The 23,716-nt window shown below is 35.1% G+C and overlaps 1 protein-coding gene across 2 annotated transcripts; it reads left to right on the forward strand.

The window, feature by feature from the left end:
* The first annotated feature begins 696 nt into the window (after positions 1–696).
* Positions 697–23,716, forward strand: LOC107729270 (consortin-like). 2 transcript variants are annotated; one of them, XM_016539727.1, is made up of 12 exons: positions 697–793; positions 3,341–3,518; positions 5,631–6,039; positions 8,914–9,056; positions 12,372–12,402; positions 12,742–12,828; positions 12,907–13,018; positions 14,436–14,457; positions 14,573–14,666; positions 16,938–17,479; positions 22,758–22,899; positions 22,996–23,716. In XM_016539727.1, exons 3-12 carry the CDS (start codon positions 5,700–5,702, stop codon positions 23,202–23,204), a joined length of 1,722 nt encoding a protein of 573 aa, XP_016395213.1. In that variant the 5' UTR covers positions 697–793; positions 3,341–3,518; positions 5,631–5,699; the 3' UTR covers positions 23,205–23,716. The 2 variants fall into 2 exon arrangements, with proteins under 2 accessions (XP_016395213.1, XP_016395212.1); XM_016539726.1 differs by lacking the exon at positions 3,341–3,518.

Here is a 23,716-nt window from a genome sequence, read left to right on the forward strand (position 1 = left end):
TTGCTTGGTTTTGAAATAATCTATCTATCAGAATATTATGAAGAACCAAACCTGTAGAAAGAAAGAAATGTAATAATAGGACAATAAATGACTTGCTAAAACAGATGCAACTGATTCAATAAATTTAATTTAGTTCAGAATTTTGCTTACTTTTCCCCAATTATTTTCTTTCCTGTTAACCTTTTTATTCCTAGGTTTTTGGTTTCATTATTTTTTCACTAATTTTTATGTTATGAAATGTATATTATGTATGTACGTATAATATCATCCACAAGGTGGCGTAGAGTACTATATAATCAATGATCCCCCTACAAATTTACAAATCCTGCTATGATAAGACTTGGTTTATGAATATTAATTATGTTACGAGTTGGGACGGTTACCAAGCAACATCAGCATGACCTAATTAAACACCTTCCCGTTCATAGATATGTATAGATGTAAATATACATGTTCCCGCTGACGTACACGGAAGAGTGGCGGGTGGAGCGGCGCAAAATCCTACTATAGCGAAGGCCTGGTTCTTGAATATTAATTACATAGATATGTATATAAACTAATTATTTTACGTTAAGGTTCCCGCACGATACACTTAATATTCATGCGCCTTGAGCTGAAGTACCCGGATAGTGGCGGGAGGGAGGAGCTGCGCAGACGGCTGAAGAACCCGGATGAGTGACAGGAAGAGCTGCGCAGACGTGCAGCAGAAGCAGAAACACAAACACACATCAGCCGACAGTAAAGAGCGCGGTTGCCTGGTTCATCCGCATTTAACCACTTGCCCTATCGATCTGTAAGTGCTGCCTCTTATTTTGAATACATTATTCATGAAAGATAATATCCGCGTTTAAAAGGCAAAATGAAACGTGCAGTTCGTTGCAATAAATGTTTGATTCACTTAAGATGCTATGCATGTTAGCGATTGAATTAATGACAGCTCTATCCGCACCTGATGTGATAAATAACACTTCTGATAGCAGTTTAGACCAATGTGATGTGAGAAATGATGAAAGCGGCTCTCATAGAGCTTTAACCCTGCTTTTATATATAAATGTGACTGATGTTTTGATGCACGTAGAATCGTGTGTGTGTGTGTATAGCTTATATACGATGATTGACACACTGTATTACATAATATCAACATCTGTTTATCCAGCTGCAGAACGGCCTGTGTTGGTCTCTCTTAGTTTATAAGCATAATGTTGTGATAGAAAATAATCTTTAAAAGCGAATGGTGTCCTTAAGTTTAAAGAATTATTTCAAGTGGTCATGTGTCAAAACAGAATGATTTTGTTTTGCTTCGCTGAGCGTGAGATATGCATATGCAAATGTTGTTTATCTGTTAAATAACTTGCTTTGTGCTTCATATACAGGGAAATAGATCATGATTAGGCTAGGAAAGGAATGTCATTTCAGTGTATTGACTCACCATAGAGGTCACAACCCCTCCCAAAGGTCATATTTTGAGTTTAGTTTTGCTAGCCTGGACTTTTCTGGTATTATCATCAATTATTATTACATAATAAGCTATAATATAGAGTCGCTTGGCCATTATCATACAATAAACCATTTCAAGGTGATGCAACATGATCCTGAACACCATGACAGGAGTTTGTTTTGTAATAATGACAGCAGTCCTAAACAGAAAAAAGTTTAAGTTAAGTTACTAAAATGTACCATTTAGACACAAATATGTACACTCTAGGTAATGATAAGTACTTTTAAGATACTAATATGCACTCTATAGGGGAAAATAAGGTATAAAGGTGTACCCGGTTAACAGCTTTTGTATCTTTTTTTATAAGAGTGTAGAATGCAACAGTCCCGGCCACTTTTTTCCATATCGTTGGTTCCGTAGGATTTTTCCATAGGATTTTTAAAAACAAGTTTAAGAGTTATAAACCTTGAACCAAACTAACCACGCACGAGGTAAATCACAGCATTACAAACATTAACATTTGAAGCACAAAAAAAAACGTATTTGAAAGTCAGACTAAAAACAAAAGGTACAATGTGTACTTAATGGCTTTAAATTGATGAGGAAAAGAACTACAATCCCATGAAACATTGCGAATGACATAATCAAAATGAAATTTTTAATGCAAAATATGCATGGTATGCATACAAATATGTATGTCATAAACATTGCTCCATGTGAGTGGGTAGGCCCTAAAACGTTCTTTTGGCGTGATTTACGTGTCGTGATTCTCTTGATTGGTGGATGTTTCTCTGCAGATTCATGGGTAATGTAGTTTTCACCAAACATTAATTTAAAAAAAGTTGAAATAAGAAAGTAAATAAAATTAGTTGAAATAATGCAGACTGATGGCTTCAACAAAAGCATATTCCATCGATTAACAACCTCATAGCTCACAATAGGTCTGTCTTTAAAGATTTATAAATTATCGTTCAAAATCAATTCCCTTATGGAGAAAATGAATTTTTTATTTTTAAGTCCGGAGCTTAAGTGCTGCACTCTATTGCCAAGACTGACCAATTAGAATCCAAATAGAAATTAAAGCTGCAAGCAGCGATGAAAGGGCCCTCGCACCCGGGCTCACCGCCACCCGGTGGCTTTTGGAAAAGAGCAAAGAGTGGGCAATATGCATTTAAAGTGGTAAATATAAGAGGAATATGTCAAAGTCATTTATATGCGCCAAACTTCCTGCTGCCAGCTGGTGGCGCTATGACTATAACTGAAAAATGTAGAAATATTTAAATACAGATTGAATATATATATATATATATATATAAAAAAAAAGGTATTCTACAACATTTAGAAAGAAGTTTCAGTATTACTTCAGTTTAAACGTTCAGTTTTAAGTCAGAATAGAGGATTGATGTTAATTTCACAGATGGTTTTGAAGAACGCTGTGTGCGTACGGGACACATTTGTGTCTAGCTACTCCAATCATGCTTGTTTTTCAGGATGAATAAACCTATTTCTCATCTCTCTCTCTCTCTCTCTCATTCACCCCTCAGGCTGTAATGTTGTTAAAGGAGCTAATGAGAGAGTCAGTGCAGCTGTCTTTGATTATTAATGAGCTCTCTCTTAAAAGAAAGCGGATGAAGGAGCATGGCAGCTCACAGACCCACATTTCTGCTTGCCATAATGTGGCTGACCTCATGTTATTGTGGCTGTGCCCTTTAAAGTCTCAACTATTAACATAAAAATCTTCTGATGAGCTTTTTTGCATTTGGATTTTGAAATGAAAGCAGTCACAAACCCGAGACAATGGCTAGTTGTTATCACTTTTAGTCACTCAGAATTGATAGAAAGCCCACATGTGTGAAGCGGTTTACCTGGCCCTTGTCGTTGATGTGGTCTGGATGTGTGTAGGTGGTCACACCGCAGGCACAGATCCGATGGTCCTCGGCTCACTGAGTCACTGTGTTGTCAGAAAAGCGAATGAACGCCTGGGGTCCGCTGTGAGTCAGTCCGCACTTCTAGAGCCAAATAACATCAGGATCAGGTCCTCTTCACAAACAGCCAAGTTCTTTCTGTCTGCAGTGCCCTGGTAAATGATGATTAATTGGTTCACTTCATTTATTTTGTAAATTGCAACATAGTGGCATTTCTAATGTATATATGCAAGACATGGCAAGTTTAATTATAGGCTATATCACATTTTATACACAATAGTAATTCAAAGTGCTTTACATAAAAAGGATTTTAAAATAATCATAAAAGATGCAAAATAAATGAAAATACTACACTAAAAAGTAAATAATTTTTTTTATTATTAATTAAAAACAAAATACAAATAAAAAGAATGTCAGCTAATAAAATGGTACTATGTTTATGGCTTTTAGTCCATGTCTGTTAGCTTGTAAGTCGTCTATATATTAGTGTACTTCTAAAAAGGGACTAATATTATTTATGACTGACTCATATTGCAGTAGTTACATTACATTAGTTTGTGGCCAGCTCATAACATTTCCTTTATTTTCTGTCTTTGATCTATATTTGGAAAGGAAAAGGTTGTTAAAAAGCAGAAAGAAAACTGAAATTGAAGTGACTTTAGAATTGTAATTTACTTACATTATTTATCAGCCAATTCCATATAACTTGAAATCTTTAATTCTCCAAACTCTGAGCTCAAAACAATGAACACCAATTGACAGTGCTGTCCATATCTGAGGGATTATTTGAGTATTTTAGTGGATTATATAATTAGCCAGTGTTATTTTAGTATTATTTATGTATTTTGAAATAAAAAGTTGCGAATTAAGATTTTTGGAGTACGTTTTACAAAAAAAAAAGAAAAAAAATACTATTGCAGTCATTCTATTTCAAAATTGCATGTTTAATTTAGTGTTACTTGCGTTTTGTTTTTTTGTAATTATTTGTAAAATGTACTAGTACTTTTTGAGTGAAAAGTTTCAAAAGAAGTCCTATACCAATTTTTGAGTATAGTATTTTATTATTCAGTTTTCATTTAGGTTTTAGATTGTTTTAGTAATTTTGTCTTGCGCTTTTATCATTTTTATTAGTTTTTGTGTTTTTGTACATATTTCTATTTATCTTGTAGAACTTCAGCTTACATTTGTTTTATTTCAGTTAGTTGCCAACATTTTGTTTTTACATTTTTGTTTAAGTTTTTACATTTTTTTACACCTAGTATTTTTTTTATTTCGGCTTTCAGCTTTTTAACAGAAATTATATTTTACAGTTTTAGTTGACAATAACAACACTGGATTCAGCTTAGTTTGTTCACTTAATGCACACTGAACTGCCTTAAGCGTTATCATCGTACGCAGTGACCTATAAGCGTTTTTTCATTCATTCATTCATTCATTCAGTCTGCAGCTCCAGAATCCCCGAGCAGATGAAAAACAAACAGCCAGTCTGCTTTAAGATCTGTAAGATGCTGTATGATATTGCGTAAGCTCTGTCATGAGACGGTATGGTAATAAGCATGATGCTTTTTCTTCTATAACAACCCAGTGGGGACTATTATGGAAAATCTCCATGGAGTATGAATTCAGTATTCAGGGGAACCAAACAATCAGTGTGTGTGTGTGTGAGTGTGTGAGTGTGTGAGTGTGTGAGTGAGTGAGTGAGTGAGTGTGTGAGAGAGAGAGAGAGAGAGAGAGAGAGACAGAGAGAGAATATAGACTTAAGAGCATTTCCTAACTCCGTATATTACAGCTGACTAAAGGGACACAGGACAGCAGGTTGGTGATATAATGTATAATTTATTAAATTTATTACAAAAATATTTAATTTTTACAATGTATATTAGAAATTTTAAAATATATTCCTTTTAAATATAATATTTAGCATATACATTTATATTTATGATCGTTACTGAAACCAGTTTTTTTACATTTTAAATCCTTTTTGAAAGATTCTCTAATGATATCATGTGAAATTATACCAGAACTATACAGCTGAACAAAAACATTAGCTAAAATCTATTTTGCATTTGGCCTCTGATTAATACAGCTAAAAACAAATGCAAAACAAAACAGACAAATCTCAAGTGTTTTGATTCATGCATTGCTCTCAGCCAGCCTGAAGTGGAATTATGGGTAAACTATGAGTCAGTTCTCTTAAAGGCCAGCGAGCTCTTTACTTTTCATGATGGATCACGACCATTAAAGTGTCCCACTGATTTGTTCTCCAGCGTCGTTGAGTGGCTGCGAGGCCTGCAGGGGTTCGAGTGGATCTTCATGCTCTCGGTCAGCGGGACCTCATGGATGACGGACAGTGGCAGAGCGACGGCCCAGTGAGGCGGGGAGGAGTAACTGACCCTGACCTCCAAAATGACTCTGACTCCAGCCGCAGCCCGGACGAGAACCAGAACCGACTAGTGGAGGAAGCGGAGGAGGTCGAACAGGGGCCCCGTGGTGGACAGAGGCCCCTCCGACAGGATAACACTAACAACAACGGTGATGACGAAGATTATGACAGCTCCAAGGTGGAGGACGAAGAAGATGTGGAGGAGGAAGAGGTGGATAGTAACAGTGGAGCCTACTCTCCAGAGCTGGATGGACACATCCGAGACTCACCAACACCCAGCCCCAGCCCCACAGGTAACAGACAATGTCAAACTGAGTTCCAGACCACGGTTTGAGAAACAACCTGAAGCATTAGCATAGATTTAGCTTTAGTTTTTACTTAAAAATTTCATGGACAAACAACAACATTGTCAAAATGTTCCCCATTCACACAGACCCACAAAAACAACTAAAAATTCTGTATTATGCAATTTTTACAAAAAAATCACAGTTTTTGTAGTTTACACAGAGATGATAACAGTATCGTTTTCAAAAACTTGCACTTTGAAACCCATTTTTAGAAGTTTGAATTTTCAGGCCTCCAAAATGCTGTTGTCATGTAAATGAACAGCCAAAACCCATAAAAGTTTTTCATCTTTAGTCGAAAACAGTGTAATGTAAACAACCCCTTAAACTATTTTTTTTTAATTGTAATTGAAATAAAGAAATATTAAGTGCTAAACTTAAAGGAACACTCCACTATTTTTGAAAATAGGCTCATTTTCCAACTCCCCTAGAGTTAAACAGTTCAGTTTTACCGTTTTCGAATCCATTCAGCCGATCTCCGGGTCTGACGGTAGCACTTTTAGCTTAGCTTAGCATAGATCATTGAATCTGATTAGACCGTTAGCATCTCGCTCAAAAAAGACCAAAGAGTTTCTATATTTTTCCTATTTAAAACTGCAGCAGGCGCAATGATATTACGCAGCGCCTGAAAATAGGCTTATTGGAAGTTACCTAGCTGGGACTATTTTCAGGCGCTGCGTAATATATAGTAATATATATATATAGTAATATATAATAATAATATGTATAGTTCCTAGCCATATCGGCCTAGAAAATCGTAACTTTTCATTTTCCATCGGTCTCAGTACACGATGTAACTACAGAAGATTCAAGTTTTAAACTTTGGTCATTTTTGAGCGAAATGCTAACGGTCTAATCAGATTCAATGATCTATGCTAAGCTAAGCTAAAAGTGCTACCGCCAGACCCGGAGATCGGCTGAATGGATTCGAAAACGGTAAAACTCTAGGGTAGTTGGAAAATGAGCCTTAAATAGATTAATTAGGGAAAAATGGTTTTCTTTTAAGATTTATTTCAGCTTTATATAATTTCAGAAATTAGAAATGAAATAAAATAAAAAAATAAGTTGAAGTACTAAAATTACTAAAGCCAAAACTGAAATAAAAATAGATTACAGCTAAATAGAAATAATTAAAAATGACAAAAAAACGAAATTACTAAAATCTGAACTAAAATTAAATGAAAATTTAGAATATAAAAACAAAAAAAATAATTACAAATATTAATATTATAATAGTATATAAATAATACTAAAATAACACAGAATCAAAATGTGGTACCCAACCCAAAGTGTGAATCTATTCATTCCTGACAGCTAAACTGTCACATTACAGCATTTATTTAGCTTTCCATACATAATTTATTTAGCTTTCATACAGTGAAATTCTGTTTGTTTGGAAGTGCCAAGACTAAACAAATGAATAAATAAAAAACAGATCCTACAGTACATTAAGGCAGAATCAGTTAATCAGTTCCCGACCTTCACAGTGTGAAATTCTCCACATGTTGACCTGGAAGCAGTCAACCCAAGTTCAATCCCATGAGTCATGTGTCAGTGCATGTGTGTGAATGCACTGCCACGGTTCTTGCACAAAAGCAAATCACTAGCTCATCTAGCAGTTCCACTGTGCAGGTTTTTTCAGTTAAATTCTAAAGAGAATTTCTGAGGAGGAGCTTGTCATTTGCCGAAGTTTGTGAAATTCATGCCACTGAAATGTTACAAGATATTCTGAGAATTAGTCCTTGAGCACAACTATTTGTTCCTTCCCCTAAAGTCAGAAATATGTAAAGAAATTATGCTTGGTGGCTTTCTATGCAAATCAAGACGATTTTTTTTCTGTCATAGTTAGCAGTGGTGTGCTAGAATGCATCAGATTTTTATACTAATAATATAAAATCTGATTCTTTCAGTATCATTTATATATATAAAAATAAAAATGACTAATATTGAATGTTCCTTGGACATTGAATGTTTTTTTGTGGCACAACCCAGTCCAAACGGTGTCATCCTGAATTTATTTGTCATTCGATTGATCAGGCTGAGGGTGGAGAAGCGTTTCTATTGTCTGTGAGGATTCAGACACCCTAAGTAATAGTGCTAGACTTTTGTTTCTGTTTCTGCTGTAGAGCGAGTGACTGCATCCCATTGTTGTCGTGCAACTTTCAGACAGGTTTGAGGGGCGTGAATAATAAGGGCCAACCTCTAGAGCGAGATATGTCTGTGTTGATATACAAACACTGGGTGTAACATCTCAATTCAATTTTTTGGAGCATTTAGACACCTATATGCTAGATGTGTCTTGGAAAACCACATCAGGGTTATTACCGTTAACCAAGACTATTCAAAACATTTTTGTTAATTGAAATAAACTGAAATATGATCAAATATTAGATAGATAAACTAAACAAAAATTAGAAGTGTTCCTTGGAAACTAAATGAAATCAGTTGAAGCACTAAAAGAGAGAAAGAGAGAAAGAAAGAAAGAAAATACGTATGGAAATAAATAAAAACTAAAACTTAAACTGAAGTTAAAAATAAATAAATAAATAATTAAACGTAAACAGTAATATGGTTTAAAACACACACACACAATTATTAAAAATTAACTTAAAATTAAAATGAAAACTGAAAATATAAAAAAGTAAAGATATTCAGAATATTAAACAAAAAAAAAGTGTATAAACGGCACTAAAATAACACTGAATTACATAGTACATACAGTAACATAAGAAGTCTATTGGTAATAATAATTATGCTAAAATAGCATACAGTTAGTGTCAGTGTCAACACTTTTCAAAGAGGATGTGATATTTGTCTTTTCAGTGTCAGAGGGGCTTGTGAGTCCTGAAGGGACGCCTCACGGCGATGCTGGATCACCCCAGGGCTTCGCTCGCTCCCTGGTGGCGTCTCTGCAGGAGCTGGGGAAGCAGGGAGAACACCCTCTTCTGCCACAGTGCCTCCATCAGGTCTCGTACTCCTGTTCTACGTCATCTCCTCTGTGTGTGTGTGTGTGTGTGTGTGTGTGTGTGTGTGTGTCTCTGCTCGAAATGACTAAATGAGGTGTTAAATTAAACGTTCTTAACAAGGAAATGTGAGAGATGAACAACTAAATCTCTCATCATTCATTAGCAAACGCTTGTCTGTTACTAATAGACTTTCAAACTAAAACTCAAAAATACAGTAAAAACAGTAATATTATGAAATTATTACAATTTAAATGGACTGTTTTCTATTTGAGTATATTTTAAAATGTAATTTATTTCTGTGATGCAAAGCTGAATTTTCAGCATCACTACTCCAGTTTTCAGTGTCACATGATCCTTCAAAAATCGTTCTAATATACTGATTTAATTTAATGCGTACCCTAACACTTTTATGTATACTTATATTTAATGCGTAGTGCACTTTTATCTTTAGCTAACAAAACAATGAAAAATGTCTTTCTGCAATTTACATTTGACAAAAATACATTTTGAAAATGATGTGTGACCTAGCAACTTGATATATTGATTGTCAGTTTTTGTGGGCATCTGTTCATTGCCAGTAGATGGTGTAAACCTCTTATTACTTCAGTCTGCCTCGCTATTGTGTATGTGCCAGAACATGAGATGAATTTTCCTGTGCTGTTCCACATTGTTCATGAATAAGCTCGTGTTAGTCTGTTGTTGCTGCTGGCCTGTGCTGATAACATTGACTGATAGCGGTACATGATGAGTCTGATAGGAAGCAGAATAACCGGCACCTTAAATGGTCAAGCTCTATTAAATGTTTATTTGAGCTTGACCTTATTCAACATGTTTTACAAGAACATCTTTGCTCAGCTGGTTTAGTTTCATCCTGATGAGAGATTTATGTGAAGCTACAAGACGACACTGCTGGAACTGCTCTCATTTATCCCCCTGTGGATTTTGTTCTTAAAAGAGGTTTTAAAGGCAACAAATTGGATAACTGGATTTTCTTTTCACTTTTTAAGTGCACTGTGTATACTCAAACATGAGCAACAAAGCCCCTTCCTCAGCTCACCCAGACCATTTATTGAAAGTAAGCTGCAAAAGTGGGTCAGAAATAGTCATATGATTCATAATTATGTTAACATAGGATCTGTAATGTTTATATGGCTGTTTAGGCTGTATTTGAACTATGCCAGTAGACAGGATTTTTAATGATGCATTTCAATCTCACACTTCTAACTTTGTTTCGCAATTCTTTGACAAAATCAGAATTAAAAAAAGATGTTAATTCGCAATTCTGAGAAGAAAATTGAGAATTGTGAGATATAAACTATCTTTTTTATTTTTATTCCATGGCAGAAAAAAGAAAGGGGAAAAAACAACAAATTTGAGATGTAAACAAAATTCAGAGGGGAAAAATTGTGAAATATAATCTCAGAATTGCACAACTACAAGTCAGAATTGAGAGAGAGAAAAAATTGCAATTACCTTTATTTATTTTTTTCCTGTAGTGAAAACAGGCTTGCATAACATACATATAGATAGAAGATTTGAATAATGTGTGTGTGTGTGTGTGTGTGTGTAGTATTATTTTAGTATTGTTTAGATACTGATAAATTGTTAATATTTTTAATTGGATTTAATTTTATATTTTCAGTTTTCATTTTAATTTTACTTTAAGTTTTAGCCATTTTGTTGTGCTTTTGTAATTTTTATTAGTATTTTTTTTTAGTTTAAATGTTTTATTTTATTTTAAATTTTATTTTTAATTACAGTATTTCAACTTATTTCAGTAATTTTATTCTGTTTCCTATCAGATACATCATGTGCTGCTATCAGTCAATGTTATCAACATCTGACAACATACTAACACAAGCTTACTCACGAACAAAAAAAGTTTAAAATGGAGTCTGTAAGTTAAAGGAACACTCCACTATTTTTGATCATTCATTTTCCAACTCCCCTAGAGTTAAACAGTTGAGTTCTACCGTTTTCAAATCCATTCAGCCGATCTTCGGGTCTGGCGGTAGCACTTTTAGCTGTAGCTTAGCATAGATCATTGAATCTGATTAGACCGTTAGCATCTCTCATTCCGGCATAATAATCAAGGAACTTTTCTGCCGTACTATGGGTGCAGCAGCAAAGTTCCTTGATTATTACAGTCTTAGTACACGATGTAACTACAGAAGAGTCAAGTTTTAAATAGGAAAAATATCGAAACTCTTTAGACCGTTAGCATCTCGCTCAAAAATGACCAAAGAGTTTCTATATTTTTCCTATTTAAAACTTGACTCTTCTGTAGTTACATCATGTACTAAGACCGACGGAAAATGAAAAGTTGCGCAATGATATTACGCAGCGCCTGAAAATAGTCCCCAGCTAGCGAGATGCTAACGGTCTAATCAGATTCAATTATCTATGCTAAGCTACAGCTAAAAGTGCTACCGCCAGACCCGGAGATCGGCTGAATGGATTCGAAAACGGTAAAACTCAACTGTTTAACTCTAGGGGAGTTGGAAAATGAGCCTATTTTCAAAAATAGTGGAGTGTTCCTTTAAGTGGTTTGGACTGAACTGATTTCAGAAATTTGTAGAGAACGAAGAAGAAAAACAATGTTTTTGAATATCAGTGCTGGAAAAAATACTAGAAAAACAAAGAATTAGTGCCTAATTTATGTAGATCTCATAGTCGTGAGCAGCCTTATGAAAATGGATGAGGAATGAAGGAGAGTGAGAAAGAGACAGATTAAAAAAACAGAAAGAAAGGTCCGAATGTGTTACTGCCGCCCACTCGGTGAGGAATCTCTCATGTTGTACCGAGTTGACTGCACTCAGAGGAATACATGCTGTAGTGATTTTCATCCTGCCTCTTCACTTCAACTTTACCCTGCAAGATGTCTGAAGAGAGCTGATGTCAAGAGTTTTACTCAATGGGAACGAGTCTTTGCTTGCACTTCGGATAACAATAATAGGCCTATACATGCAGGTGTAGTAGAATAAATGCTGTCAAAGGTGAACTGACTAGTTTATCAGGTATAAAACATTGTGAAATTACATTAAGCCCTTATGCAGCATGTTTTAAGTGCATCATCTGTATATTTATGGGTAACACTTTATAATAACTGCCATTAAGTCATTAACAATCATTATAGAATGCTTAACAGATCTGTATAGATTCATATGATACATAAATCACTTTTAAAATGTACTTTAATGAATGACCTGTTTTATATAATGTAAAACACGAGTTATTTTACAGTGTTACCTAATGATGCTTTTCATTGTGTAATGTAATGCATAATAACTCCATGCTAAACTCTCTTCTTTACAGATTGCAGAGTCATATATGCGTGAGGAGGACTGTATCCTTAATATTATTGTTGTTGTTTTTTTTTTCAATTATATAATAATACAGAGGAACTGTGTAATGGTGTGTTTGAACAGCCTTTGACGCTTGTTCCATTATAACTCCTATTTTATACCCCATTGCCTTTGTTATTGTAACTGAATCGGGGATGCTTGCAATGTTTATGGATATAATGCTGTTTATTGTATTACATTCAGTGCATTACTGCAGCCAGTTATTGTCTTATATGACAGTATTTCACTGTGGAATTATTTAGTTTCGGTGTTGTAAAGTGCATTGGTGCTTTGGGGTTTCCCGCTTCCTGTAGATTTTCCTTAACCAGAGTATTTTCCAGATGAGAGAGCAGTCATGTTCATACAGTTAGAGAGACTCTATCACGAACGTCTGCTGTCTAACCTCGCCGCCCTACAGCAGCAGTGGGGTAAGTGGATTCTGGTAAACCGTTACCCAGAGCTGGTTCTTGACAGAACACCTTTTAACCTCGTCTTTCTGTGATCAGAGAGGAGACGGAGTTTGGTTGGCCAGTATCAGGACGGTCCAGAAGACAGAGACACTGATCTGGATGCCGAACACCTGGAGAAACTGAGACACATCTGCAGAACGCACAGACAGTGAGTGCACACTGCACATGAACGCTATATTAATTCTGCCACACAGATCAGGTCAACTTTTTGTATATTTATTTATTTTTTTAATTTGATTGCATGCTTCATTAGTTAAGCTACACAGATCAGGTCAACACTATTTTATTTAATTTAATTTTTAATTCAACCTTTTTATGCAGAAATTATTTTATTTTATTGCACTTTACAATAGGTTAGCCACACATATTAGGTCAAAAATATCTATATAATTTTATTGTGTGTAATTTTTTTATTGCATGCTACATTAGTTCAGCCACACAGATCAGGTCAACAATATTTTATTTTGTTTTTTTATTATTTATTTATTTGCTTGTTTGTTTGCATTTGTATTTTTTTCATTGCACACTTTAGGTCAGCCACACAGATCAACACAAGCCAACTTTTGTTTGTTTTTTTGCTCTCTACAATAGATCAGCCACACAGATCAGGGCAACTATATAATTATTATTTTTATTATTATTATGTTATGTTGTGTTATGTTTTTTATTTATTTATTTATTTATTGTATTTTTATTTTTTTCATTGCACACTTTATTAGTTCAGCCACACAGATCGTCAACTTTTTTCTTTTTTTTTTACTTTGTTTTTATTCATTATTTGATTTTATTGCTCTCTACAATAGATCAGCCACAATTTTTTATTTTATTCTTAATTTAGTTTTTTAAATCATTATTTTATTGCATCCTACAATAGATCAGCCACACAGGTCAGGTCAACAATATTTTTTTATTTTATTTATAATTTATACATTTTATTTTGTTCCACACTACATTACTTCAGCCACACAGATTGGGTCCATGATTTTTTATTTTATAAATTTTTTTGCTTCCCTAAAAATGTTTCTAAGTATTTTTCTCCACTCTTTTATAATGCATATTTTCCTAGATCAGATGTCCTACAGAGCTTGATCTCTGTAAAAATATGTTAGCAGTGCTGTAAATGGAGTACAAGTAAATGTTTAACCTTTCGAGCCACTACACAATTTAAGTATGGGGTAAAAGCTGTGTCTTTCTGTCCCGTTCCTCCGGGCCAGACACTTTCACCGGCAGCCAGCCACACCTGAGCATCTCTCTTTCTCCTCCTAAATTTAGCTCGTTTGTGTCTCATTTCTGCGCTCTGGCTGCAGTTTGCAGTCCTGAAATGGTTTAAGCATATGGCCCGTTGCTGTGCTTTCAGCAATTTGAGACAAGCGCTAGAGTTTCAGTATGGGAAATGTGCCGCGCTAATATTAGATTCCTGCTGAGCAGAGCGACCTTAGATTTGCATCCCCTTTTATGCACGTTGTCCTGCTACGAGAGAGATGGAGCAAGGAAAAAAAATACAGATACAACAGCTTCTTAAGATGATTTTGACTGACACTTCACTGTTTCTCATTTTTTTTCAGACCTGCATGGAGCGTTGAGAAGGTAAGACGGCTTTTGGAACAACATGTCTATATGTATGTAACTGTAATAAGAAATAAAGAAATCCATGTTTAAAGACCAGAGGGTGAATGTCAGTGTTGTCTGCGTGCGTTCATAGTGCGAGCTGTCCAAAGTGCAAAGGAACAGCGTGATCAGAGAAACACAGGGAGGAGAGCAAAACCTCAACACGCAAGAGCTTTCATGCAGCTCAGGTGAGTTTATTTCTCCAATGACAGGCCAGACCACCTAAAATAGACCATCAACTAGGAAAACACATCATCTTGGATTTGATACTTTGTGTACTAGATATATTTATTATTTTATTAATAATAAAAATAAATAAAAAATCTCCCTACCATCAGAGTAATTACCATAATATGATGTCTGTATTTATGTATGTATTTATTCAGTGTGAAATTACACCACCCTGCATCATATTTACTGAAGGAAATCCAATACTTGTTTCTTACTAATTTTGGAGTGCTGATTCCAAAAATAGTCCCTGTTTTGCTCGAGAATGTAACAGTTCCTCACAAAATATAATATAAGAGTCGTCTTATATTATACCCATAATCACCAGAAAAACTGCCACAAAAGACATAATTCCTATTTTCCTCTGAGCCAGGTTACAACTACGTTCAATTCTCAGCCAATTTTCATATGATTCATAATTCTGTAGATATTATTTTATGCTTAATCCTTTCAACTTTTACCACTCCTAAGTTAAATGATAACTTTTGAAAACTTTTAGTCATTGAAACTTTTGACATTTGAGTGCTTTTGTATATATATATGTGTAATATTTACATTTTTATATATTTTTTCTAAAAACTTTCCATCACGTACAGTTTTCGCACAAAATAGGTATTAAGATTTAGATTTTTCAAAAGGTATGTGCATGCATACATACATACCGTATTGGCCCGAATATAAGACGACCCTGATTATAAGACGACCCCCCCTTTTTCCAGATGTACCTTTTGGAAAAAGGCTTTTTAAAAAATCAACAGATTTGATTGAATGAAACCATCAGTTAATAATATATATTTTTAATATACATTTTCTTCCCCAAATATATATACACAATAAAAAAAAAATTTTTTTTTAAATACTATTTTGAGAGAAAACATAAGGCAAAATATCAGTTAACAACAATTAAGCTGTGATATTAATAAATATTGTTGGTCTCACTGTGGTTACCTCAACAGAAAGTTGTTTCAGTTGGTTATAAAAAGTAAATTCGCATTGAATTATGGCAAATAAAACTACTTAACATTGATCATGTACGTAAATAGGATCAGTTTTAATTTGATCTTTTAATATTAGTTGTGTACACCTAGTCACCTAGAAAGATTCTTGCATCATCTGTGGACGAGGCAAACCCCATGTCCCCTTCTTCAAGTACACACACACACACACACAGACAGAGTTAGAGTTCCCTCCTGTCCCTCCAGATCATGCCTTATTGATGAGACTCTCTTTCTCACCGGCTCTCGCAGCTGATGTGCTGCTGGGGTATGTTACCTGAACACCGCGTTACTCGCATTGAGTTCCCTGACCCGGTTTCACTTTTACATACCAGGCATGACAGCACCACACACACACACACACGCACAGCCTCTGCCCAGCCACCTGCTCTGGAGTGCGCTGAGCAGGCTTTCTGCTTGGCCGGGACTCCTGCAGCAGGTGCATTTTGCCCTGCGCCGGTACCCTCCCAGACACACAAGTTAGAGATTGATTGCATTCACTCATACTGCTTGTTCATGCAGAATTCTGATCCAAAAGTTCATCATAATATCATGCCCTCTGTTAGACATTGGCTTGAACTGTGGTTTCTGGATTGTCTGATGCGTTTTAATTGATCAGAAAGTAATTCTAAAGATAACATTTTTGTTTTTTTTGGCAATTACGGAGAAAGAATATTTTTATAATTTTATATATATATATATATATATATAAGCAATTATTTTAATGTTATGGCCATTTATTTATTATAAAAATTTACGTTTTATTGTTTTATTCAAATGAAAAATATATATTAAACAAAAATATTTTTACAGTATTCACAATTAATATTAACAATAATTATTGCAAATATTAAACCTAAAATCAAATGTATTTTGTATTAAAATTAAATATTTGTAATAAAATAATATTTTATTTTCCTGATTTGAGACATTTGTACACTTATTTATATCATTAAAAGTACCTTACAATTGTATTAATTTGTCAACCTTAATTTAATTCAAAAATATTTAATTAATAAAAATGATAAATAACCGTAAATTTGTAAGATGATAACGTGATGCTGCTTGCTGAAGTAAATATAGTAAAGTGACAGTATTGTTAAATGTTTTGTTATAAATGTTTCATGTTTAACAAAAAGCCTTTTGCAGTATGCTAGTATTCCATTTCAAACCTTTGACTCCCAAGAATGGTTCATTAGTTTCATATAAACCGTCTTCTCTCTCAATCTAAAACAGGGAAGGTTATGGAGGATCAGAGTACATCTGAGGCACAACAGGAAGTCATCCAGCATGAAGATTGTAGCAGCACCGCCCCACAATCCCACCAGAGCGAACAGCAGCATGACCCCTCCTCCTCCTCCCCGGCTGTGACGGACAGCTCCTCCTCTCCAGCCTGTGAGGATGCAGGAGCAGAAGAGGAGAGCGCAAGCATGGCAGCTTCCCACAGGGATGCAACACCAGAGCCCCACTCACCAATGGACACCGCTCTACCAGGCGACGTGGAGGCCCAGCCGGTGATGGAGGGAACGGGGGACACTGTGGATACGGGGCAGGATGTGGTGGAGTCTGTCCCACACATTAAGCAGGAAGATGGAGGGGAGGTAGAGGAGGCTTTGAAGCTGGAGGAAGGAGGAGCAGATCAGCTGCCTCTGGAGCAGGAAGTTCCCGAGAAAACAGCAGAGTTGGAGCTAGAGGAGAACGGGAACGGGGTGGAGTCGCTGGATATTATGCATGTGTCCATGCTGGATGACATGGCCAAACGCATACAGGTGGAAGAGGTGAGTGACAGATCTTCTCTCAATTTAGTTCAAATGACAAAGAGGCTTACTTGTTGTTTTGTGCTTGGCATGGCTTTGTTTTGAGAATTAGTTTGATTTCTAATCAGATCAATTTTAAAAGGTCTTTCTAATCAGGCCCTTAAGCACTTAGAGCGGTAACACTTAATATTCTGCATATATTGTGAGTAGTATGCAAATTTGAGAGATATTTTAAAGGGAAAGTGTGACTCTGTGCCACTAGCATCAACAACCTATAAATGACTTGAATGTCTGTATTGTAAGTTGGGATAAGGGAAATTGTATTAATTAACACAGAAAAAATAGCATATCTCACCCTTTAAAGTGCTTTGTTGTGGAACTATGATAGCATCCAGTGATGTCATCTCGGGCTTATTTTTTTTTGTTTTTTTTTTGTAGCTGTCCTTATATTAATTTATCATTTTTAGCAGGAGTCCAGGATTCATCGGGAAAACATTTTTAAAATGCACCTACTAGGAAGAAGAGCAATAAGACGGCATTATAAAATGAAAAAGTGCAGCTTTTTTTTTGAATGGCGAAGACGTGCTCACCCACAGACATTCACGCGATTGCCGTGTTCACATATGCCCAAACGAACCGAGCTAAAGGGGGAAACGCGCCAGGTTCCGAAACAACAGGCCAGGTGTGAAAGCACCCTTATAATATCTTAAAATAAGACAATTTATTTGAATTGTGCAAAAATACTTTAAAGAAGTTCAAGCATCACATTTTTTGTTTTAGTAATACAATTAATACAATTTCATGATTTTATTTAACATAAGATAATTATATTAATAATAGATTCATATAATTGCAAAATAGCCATATTTATGTCCCATCTAGACATTTTTTTTTTTTTAAGTTTACAAAACTGTGGGAGTCAGAATGGTCTGTGATAATCGACAGCATGTCTCAATGGTTCTTAAAGTGATAGTTCACTCATTCAAAATCATTTACTCACCCTCATGTTATTCCAAACCTGTACGAGTTGTTTTCTGCAGAACATAAAAGAAAATATTTTGAAGAATGTTGGTAACTAAACCAATGACTTCCATTTTATAGACGCATCTTTTATGTTCCACAGAAGAAAGAACGGACAGAAGTGATGACAGAAATAATTTTTTGGGTGAACTATCCCTTTAACTTGTAATGAACCTAGAACTCATCATTGGTGAGCATAGAAGCGTGATGTATTTTTGTATTATTTTCTTGGTGTGCTTGGTTTTTTTTTTTAAGCTCAGCTTGTGTGATCTCAGGTCCCGGCTTGGTAATTACCTCTTTTATTTCTTGTAAGTTACTGAGGTAAGAAGGCGTCTGATAAGAGCATAAATAATAGATGTCAGAATCTTAGCAGTGATTGGGAGAGCTGGGTGACCTGAAGGGTGACCTTTCCCCTGAATGTCAGAGCTGAATGAAAACGTAACAGGCAGACGTGTGTGATGATGTCATAATGACACTTCCACCCCTCAATGAAACAATCAACAATGGAATCTGGACCTCTGATCTCTGCCAGCACAATACAGGCTTTCATGAAGCCAATATCCTGTGTCTTAAACGCTTTTGTGCCCTGTTCCCAAACATGTGATGTGCCAATTCTTGGCGGGGGGATCTTGATTTCAGAACTAGTGTATAGCCAGCATCTTGTGTAAGTTAAGTGCTCTCAATATAAAACTACCATTCAAAATATTGAGGTCGGCAAGATTAAAAAAAAAAAAGTCTCTTATGCTCACCAAGGCTACATTTTGTAATTGTGTAACATTGTTACAGTTTAAAATAACTTTTATATTTGAATACATTTTAAAATGTAATTTATTCCTGTAATGCAAAGCTGAATTATCAGCATCATTACTCCAGTCTTCAGTGTCACATGATCCTTCAGAAATCATTCTAATATGCTCATCTGCTGCTCAAGAAACATTTCTTCTTATTATTATCAATGTTGTGCTGCTTAATATTTTTGTGGAACAGTGATACATTTTTTTCAGAACTCTGATAAATAGAAAGTTCAAAAGCATTATGTATTTATTTGAAATAGAAATATTTTGTGACATTATAAATGTCATTACTCTGTTTATATTAATTTAATGCATCTTTGCAGAAAAGAAGTATTAATATCGTTCAAAAAAAACTTTCTAGCTGCAGCTGTTAAAGGCATAGTTCACCCTAAAAAAATTTTTTAATTAAATAAAATTAAAAATACTTTTTTTTTATGAAACCTGTATGACTCTCTTTATTGTGTGGAAGACAAAAGAGGATATTTTGAAGAATGTTGTGGCCCCATTGACTTTAATTGTATTGGCAAAAAACAAGACATTTCTCAAAGTATCGTTTTTTTTGTGTGCCAGAATAGAGTTGTGACTCAACAGTGATGCCGTTTATCAGCATACATGTGGATTATGACCTTCAGCCTGCACCGTCAATTGTCAAATCTGTTGAGTTAGTTAAAATGGTTTGACTTTTGAACATTTGTCTGAGCATTCACTTTACTTGGAAAGGTCGACAACATACTGCGGAAACATGGTGTGCTTGCAAACCAAGTTGTGCTCAGTACCCGATTTTGATGCTTTTTAACCAGACAAAACCTACTAACCTGGAAAACCAAATTCAAAACGTGTTTGTATTATAACATGCAATACTCATTATTTATCGGTTCATTTGTAGTCGACTTAATGCCCAGAACAAGTACACAGCACTACCAGAGAATGATATACCATCAGCACTGTTGAGATCAGTTAAGATGTTCAAGCATATTTAAGCATAGTCAAAAGTTTAGCCTGTGAGATTTTTTTTAAACGTTTTTGAAATAAGTCTCACCAAGGCTGCATTTATTTGATCAAAACTAAAGTAAAAAGAGTCATATTGTGAAATAATATTACAATATTGTTGTAACTGTTTTCTATTTTATTACATAATAAAATGTAGTTCATTCCAGTGGTCAAAGCTGAATTTTCAGCATCATTACTGCAGTTTTAAGCATCACATGATCCTTGATTTGCTGCTCAAGAAACATTTCTTATTATTAATGTTGAAAACAGTTGTGCTGCTTAATATTTTTGTGGAAACCATGATACATTTTCCCTCATAATTCTTGAATTAAAAGCTCAAAAGAACAGCATTTATTTGTTTTGTTTGTGACAATGTAAATGTCACTTTTGATTGATTATATGTCTTTACTGAATGGAATCATTTTCTTATGAAAAAAACAAAACAAAGAAAAACTGAACAGAGAGAGCAAACATTACCCGACTGACATTATGTCCGCACTCATCAAACGTGATGTTTTTCTGTATAGGAGCGTCAGCAGAGCTGGAAACTTTCATTAGCGATGATAAGCATGTGTTATGTTGATTGCTTTACTGTTAATGGTCCACTTCGTGATGGGCTCACCACATTGTGGTGTGTTTTGAAGTCTAATTATTCAAGTGTCATTTACTCAAGTGATTAATGCATCTGTTATTAGTCCTATTAATTTGTCGCGCTGCTTATGCGCTTTGTACTTCCTAAAAGGAGTTTTTATGAGAGATTTAAAGCAAAACATTTGAATTTAACATCTAAGCCTATAGTTAAGTGGTAAAGTATAGTTAACCTCTACTTTATGTTATATCAATGTATTTAATCCTTTTAATGAAACGGATAGTTCTGTCACTAAAGTCTGATTAGAGATCTACATAGAACATTAGAGATGAGCAACACCCTTTACCATGGTAAAAACACATCCTCATGTGCCTTATTGCTTTAATAGTTTTATTTTGGACATTTAATACAGTGTTTAGTGGTACAGTGAGGTCTGCTCTCCTGCTTTTTAAAGTCTTTGTGGAATTGAGTCATTCTACAGGTTTTGGGGGGAAAAAAATGTTTGGCTTCAGTCTGTCCTGACAAATGTAACTGCTATGATGAAGCAAAAATAGAGAACTATAATTGCAGTGCTTGAAAATGTGTTTTTATTGGGACAGATCTTACCAAATATGGAAGCTCTCAGGGTGAAATAAGTGGACAGCAAGGGTTTTAGTGAAAAACAATCCTGCTACTCTTTTACAAATGAGAATTCAATAAGATCACAAACTAATGGTGTCGATGTAAAGTAATTCCTCTATTAATTACATGTATTTTTTATTTTTCTTTCCTTTATTGCTCACTTAGTGACTCTCTAGCTTTTTTTAATTTTTTTATTTTAGTTTACCTTTTAGTAATTTTATGTGCTTTTGTAAATTTTATTTATTTTATACATTTATATATATATATATATATATATATATATATTCGATTAAATTTTTTAATTTTATTTGTTTTAGTATATTTGGTACTTCAGCTTACACATTTTATTTCATTTTTTCCATTTCTAATTTGTAAGTTTTAAATTGATTGATATTTTATTTCAGCTTATTTCAATTCAAATATATTTTTAATTGTTTTACTTCTAGTTTAAGTGAACAATAACGACACTATGCAGCCTCGCTCACGTCATTATATATTCAGATTTATTCATGGGATTCAGTATTGATTGGTCAGAGGGCAGCTCTTCAGAATGTCCACTCATTCTCAGTGCTGATTGGTCTTTAGCAGTTTGACCTCTCTGTGACCTTTTCCATTCCTCGGTGGCTGGTGATGTAACATGACGGACTCTCTTTCCTGACCGTCTCCAATACTTTCATTCTCATGTACATAATTTATGAAGAGGGGTAAACCCAATTCAGCAGAAGTGCTGGGCAAATGGATTCCAGCTCTTTGCTGAATAGTAAAGAACATGTATAATGTACTTTTTTTTTTTTTTAACAGCAGCACTTATTTAGTATTAGAATTGATTTTATTCCATTAAGAATGACTCCGAATTCCATTCAGAATATTTAAATAATGAACGATGATTCTGAATATTTTTGTATGTAAAGAGAGTACAGCTTGAAATTAAATGTCTCTAAAATGTTTGTTACGTTTTAATGCAGTTTTTTTTTTTTTAAAGTAAAAACATTATTTTGTTCATTTTTTTTATATTTATATTTTTTGGCTGTATAGTTTTTATACATTTTTATTTCAGTTTTATTTTAGTTATTTTAGTACATCATAAAATGCTGTATTTTACATATTGAACCCTACATCCAGGCAGCCAAAAAAAAAAAAAAAAGGTACATTTCCTGCCCACTCAGCTCATAGTGACATCTAGTGGGTAGAGTATGTTAGTGCAGAACACTTCCTAATTTTTTGGAGACACTATGAGCCTGTGAATCCAGGAATCTTTCTCAATAACTAGTCCTCTGTCTTTCAGATCACTCCAGCTGCTGGTCTTGTGTCGATCTTGAAGAGAAGAGTCTCTCTGGAAGGAGCCAACAGCTCTGTCCCTGCCGCCCCTAAACCCGTCTCTATACGCAAAGTCCGTTTCCACGAGCCTGACGAGGGCCTGGACCACGGTAAGAACTGTTATAGTTTTCTAAAAACTAATTTTTGCAGTATTCAAACTGACCATGTTCTGATTCTACACTTATTTGCTTATATGCAATATGCAGATGAGGTGGGCGGAGACTCCTGGCTGCTCCTCCTCTTGTTGTGCTTGGCTACTGTGGTGATCAGTGTGGGCGGGACTGCGCTCTACTGCACTTTCGGAGACGCCCAATCCAGTGTGTGCACAGACTTCTCCCATAACATGGACTTCTACATCGGACGGGTGCAGAGGGGCATGGATGAGCTCAAACACTGGCTGTCCCCGAGCTCATAGCAGGACGGGACGACTCGTTTTCTTCTCCGTTTCTTCTTCTCTGTAGCCTCCGTGATCTTTAATGCTGAGATATCCTCATACGTAGGCCTTTGCTGGGTCACGCTGTCACGGATGAAGCCAGTCTGTCGGGTCCTAAAGGGGACGTCCGGCCCCTGGAAGGCACAGCAAACCACTTTGGCCAGTTTTTGACTCAAGTAGCCCACTGTTTACTGCCATCAACTGAACCTCATGTGAAGAGACTTCATTTTTAGAGTCTTAAATCGAAATCTTAATACTTGGTTGACAGAGTTTTGTCTTTTATTCATTGGAAAAGTGAATGACCATCATGGTACTTAAGATATAATAATGGACATAATCATCTGTAGCCTGGACGTAGCATTTTCCTGTGATTGGCTTGGATGGACTTATGGAAAGATGGTACAGGAAAGCAATACATGTATATTGAGGAATTACAGATATAGATATAGTTATAGATACATAGATAAAGTCAGCAAAGAGGCAAATCTCGGTTA

The sequence above is a fragment of the Sinocyclocheilus rhinocerous genome, unplaced genomic scaffold (genome assembly GCF_001515625.1).
Source record: "Sinocyclocheilus rhinocerous isolate Xijiao unplaced genomic scaffold, SAMN03320098_v1.1 scaffold1268, whole genome shotgun sequence".
Classification (NCBI taxonomy): Eukaryota; Metazoa; Chordata; class Actinopteri; order Cypriniformes; family Cyprinidae; genus Sinocyclocheilus; species Sinocyclocheilus rhinocerous.

Coding starts and splice junctions, on each gene's coding strand:
- LOC107729270 (XM_016539727.1), top strand. CDS start 5,700: ATGGATGACGGACAGTGGCAGAGCGACGGCCCAGTGAGGCGGGGAGGA. Junction 12,829..12,906: donor CGCCCTACAGCAGCAGTGGG/GTAAGTGGATTC, acceptor TTCTGTGATCAG/AGAGGAGACGGAGTTTGGTT. Junction 14,667..16,937: donor AGAGCTTTCATGCAGCTCAG/GTGAGTTTATTT, acceptor AATCTAAAACAG/GGAAGGTTATGGAGGATCAG.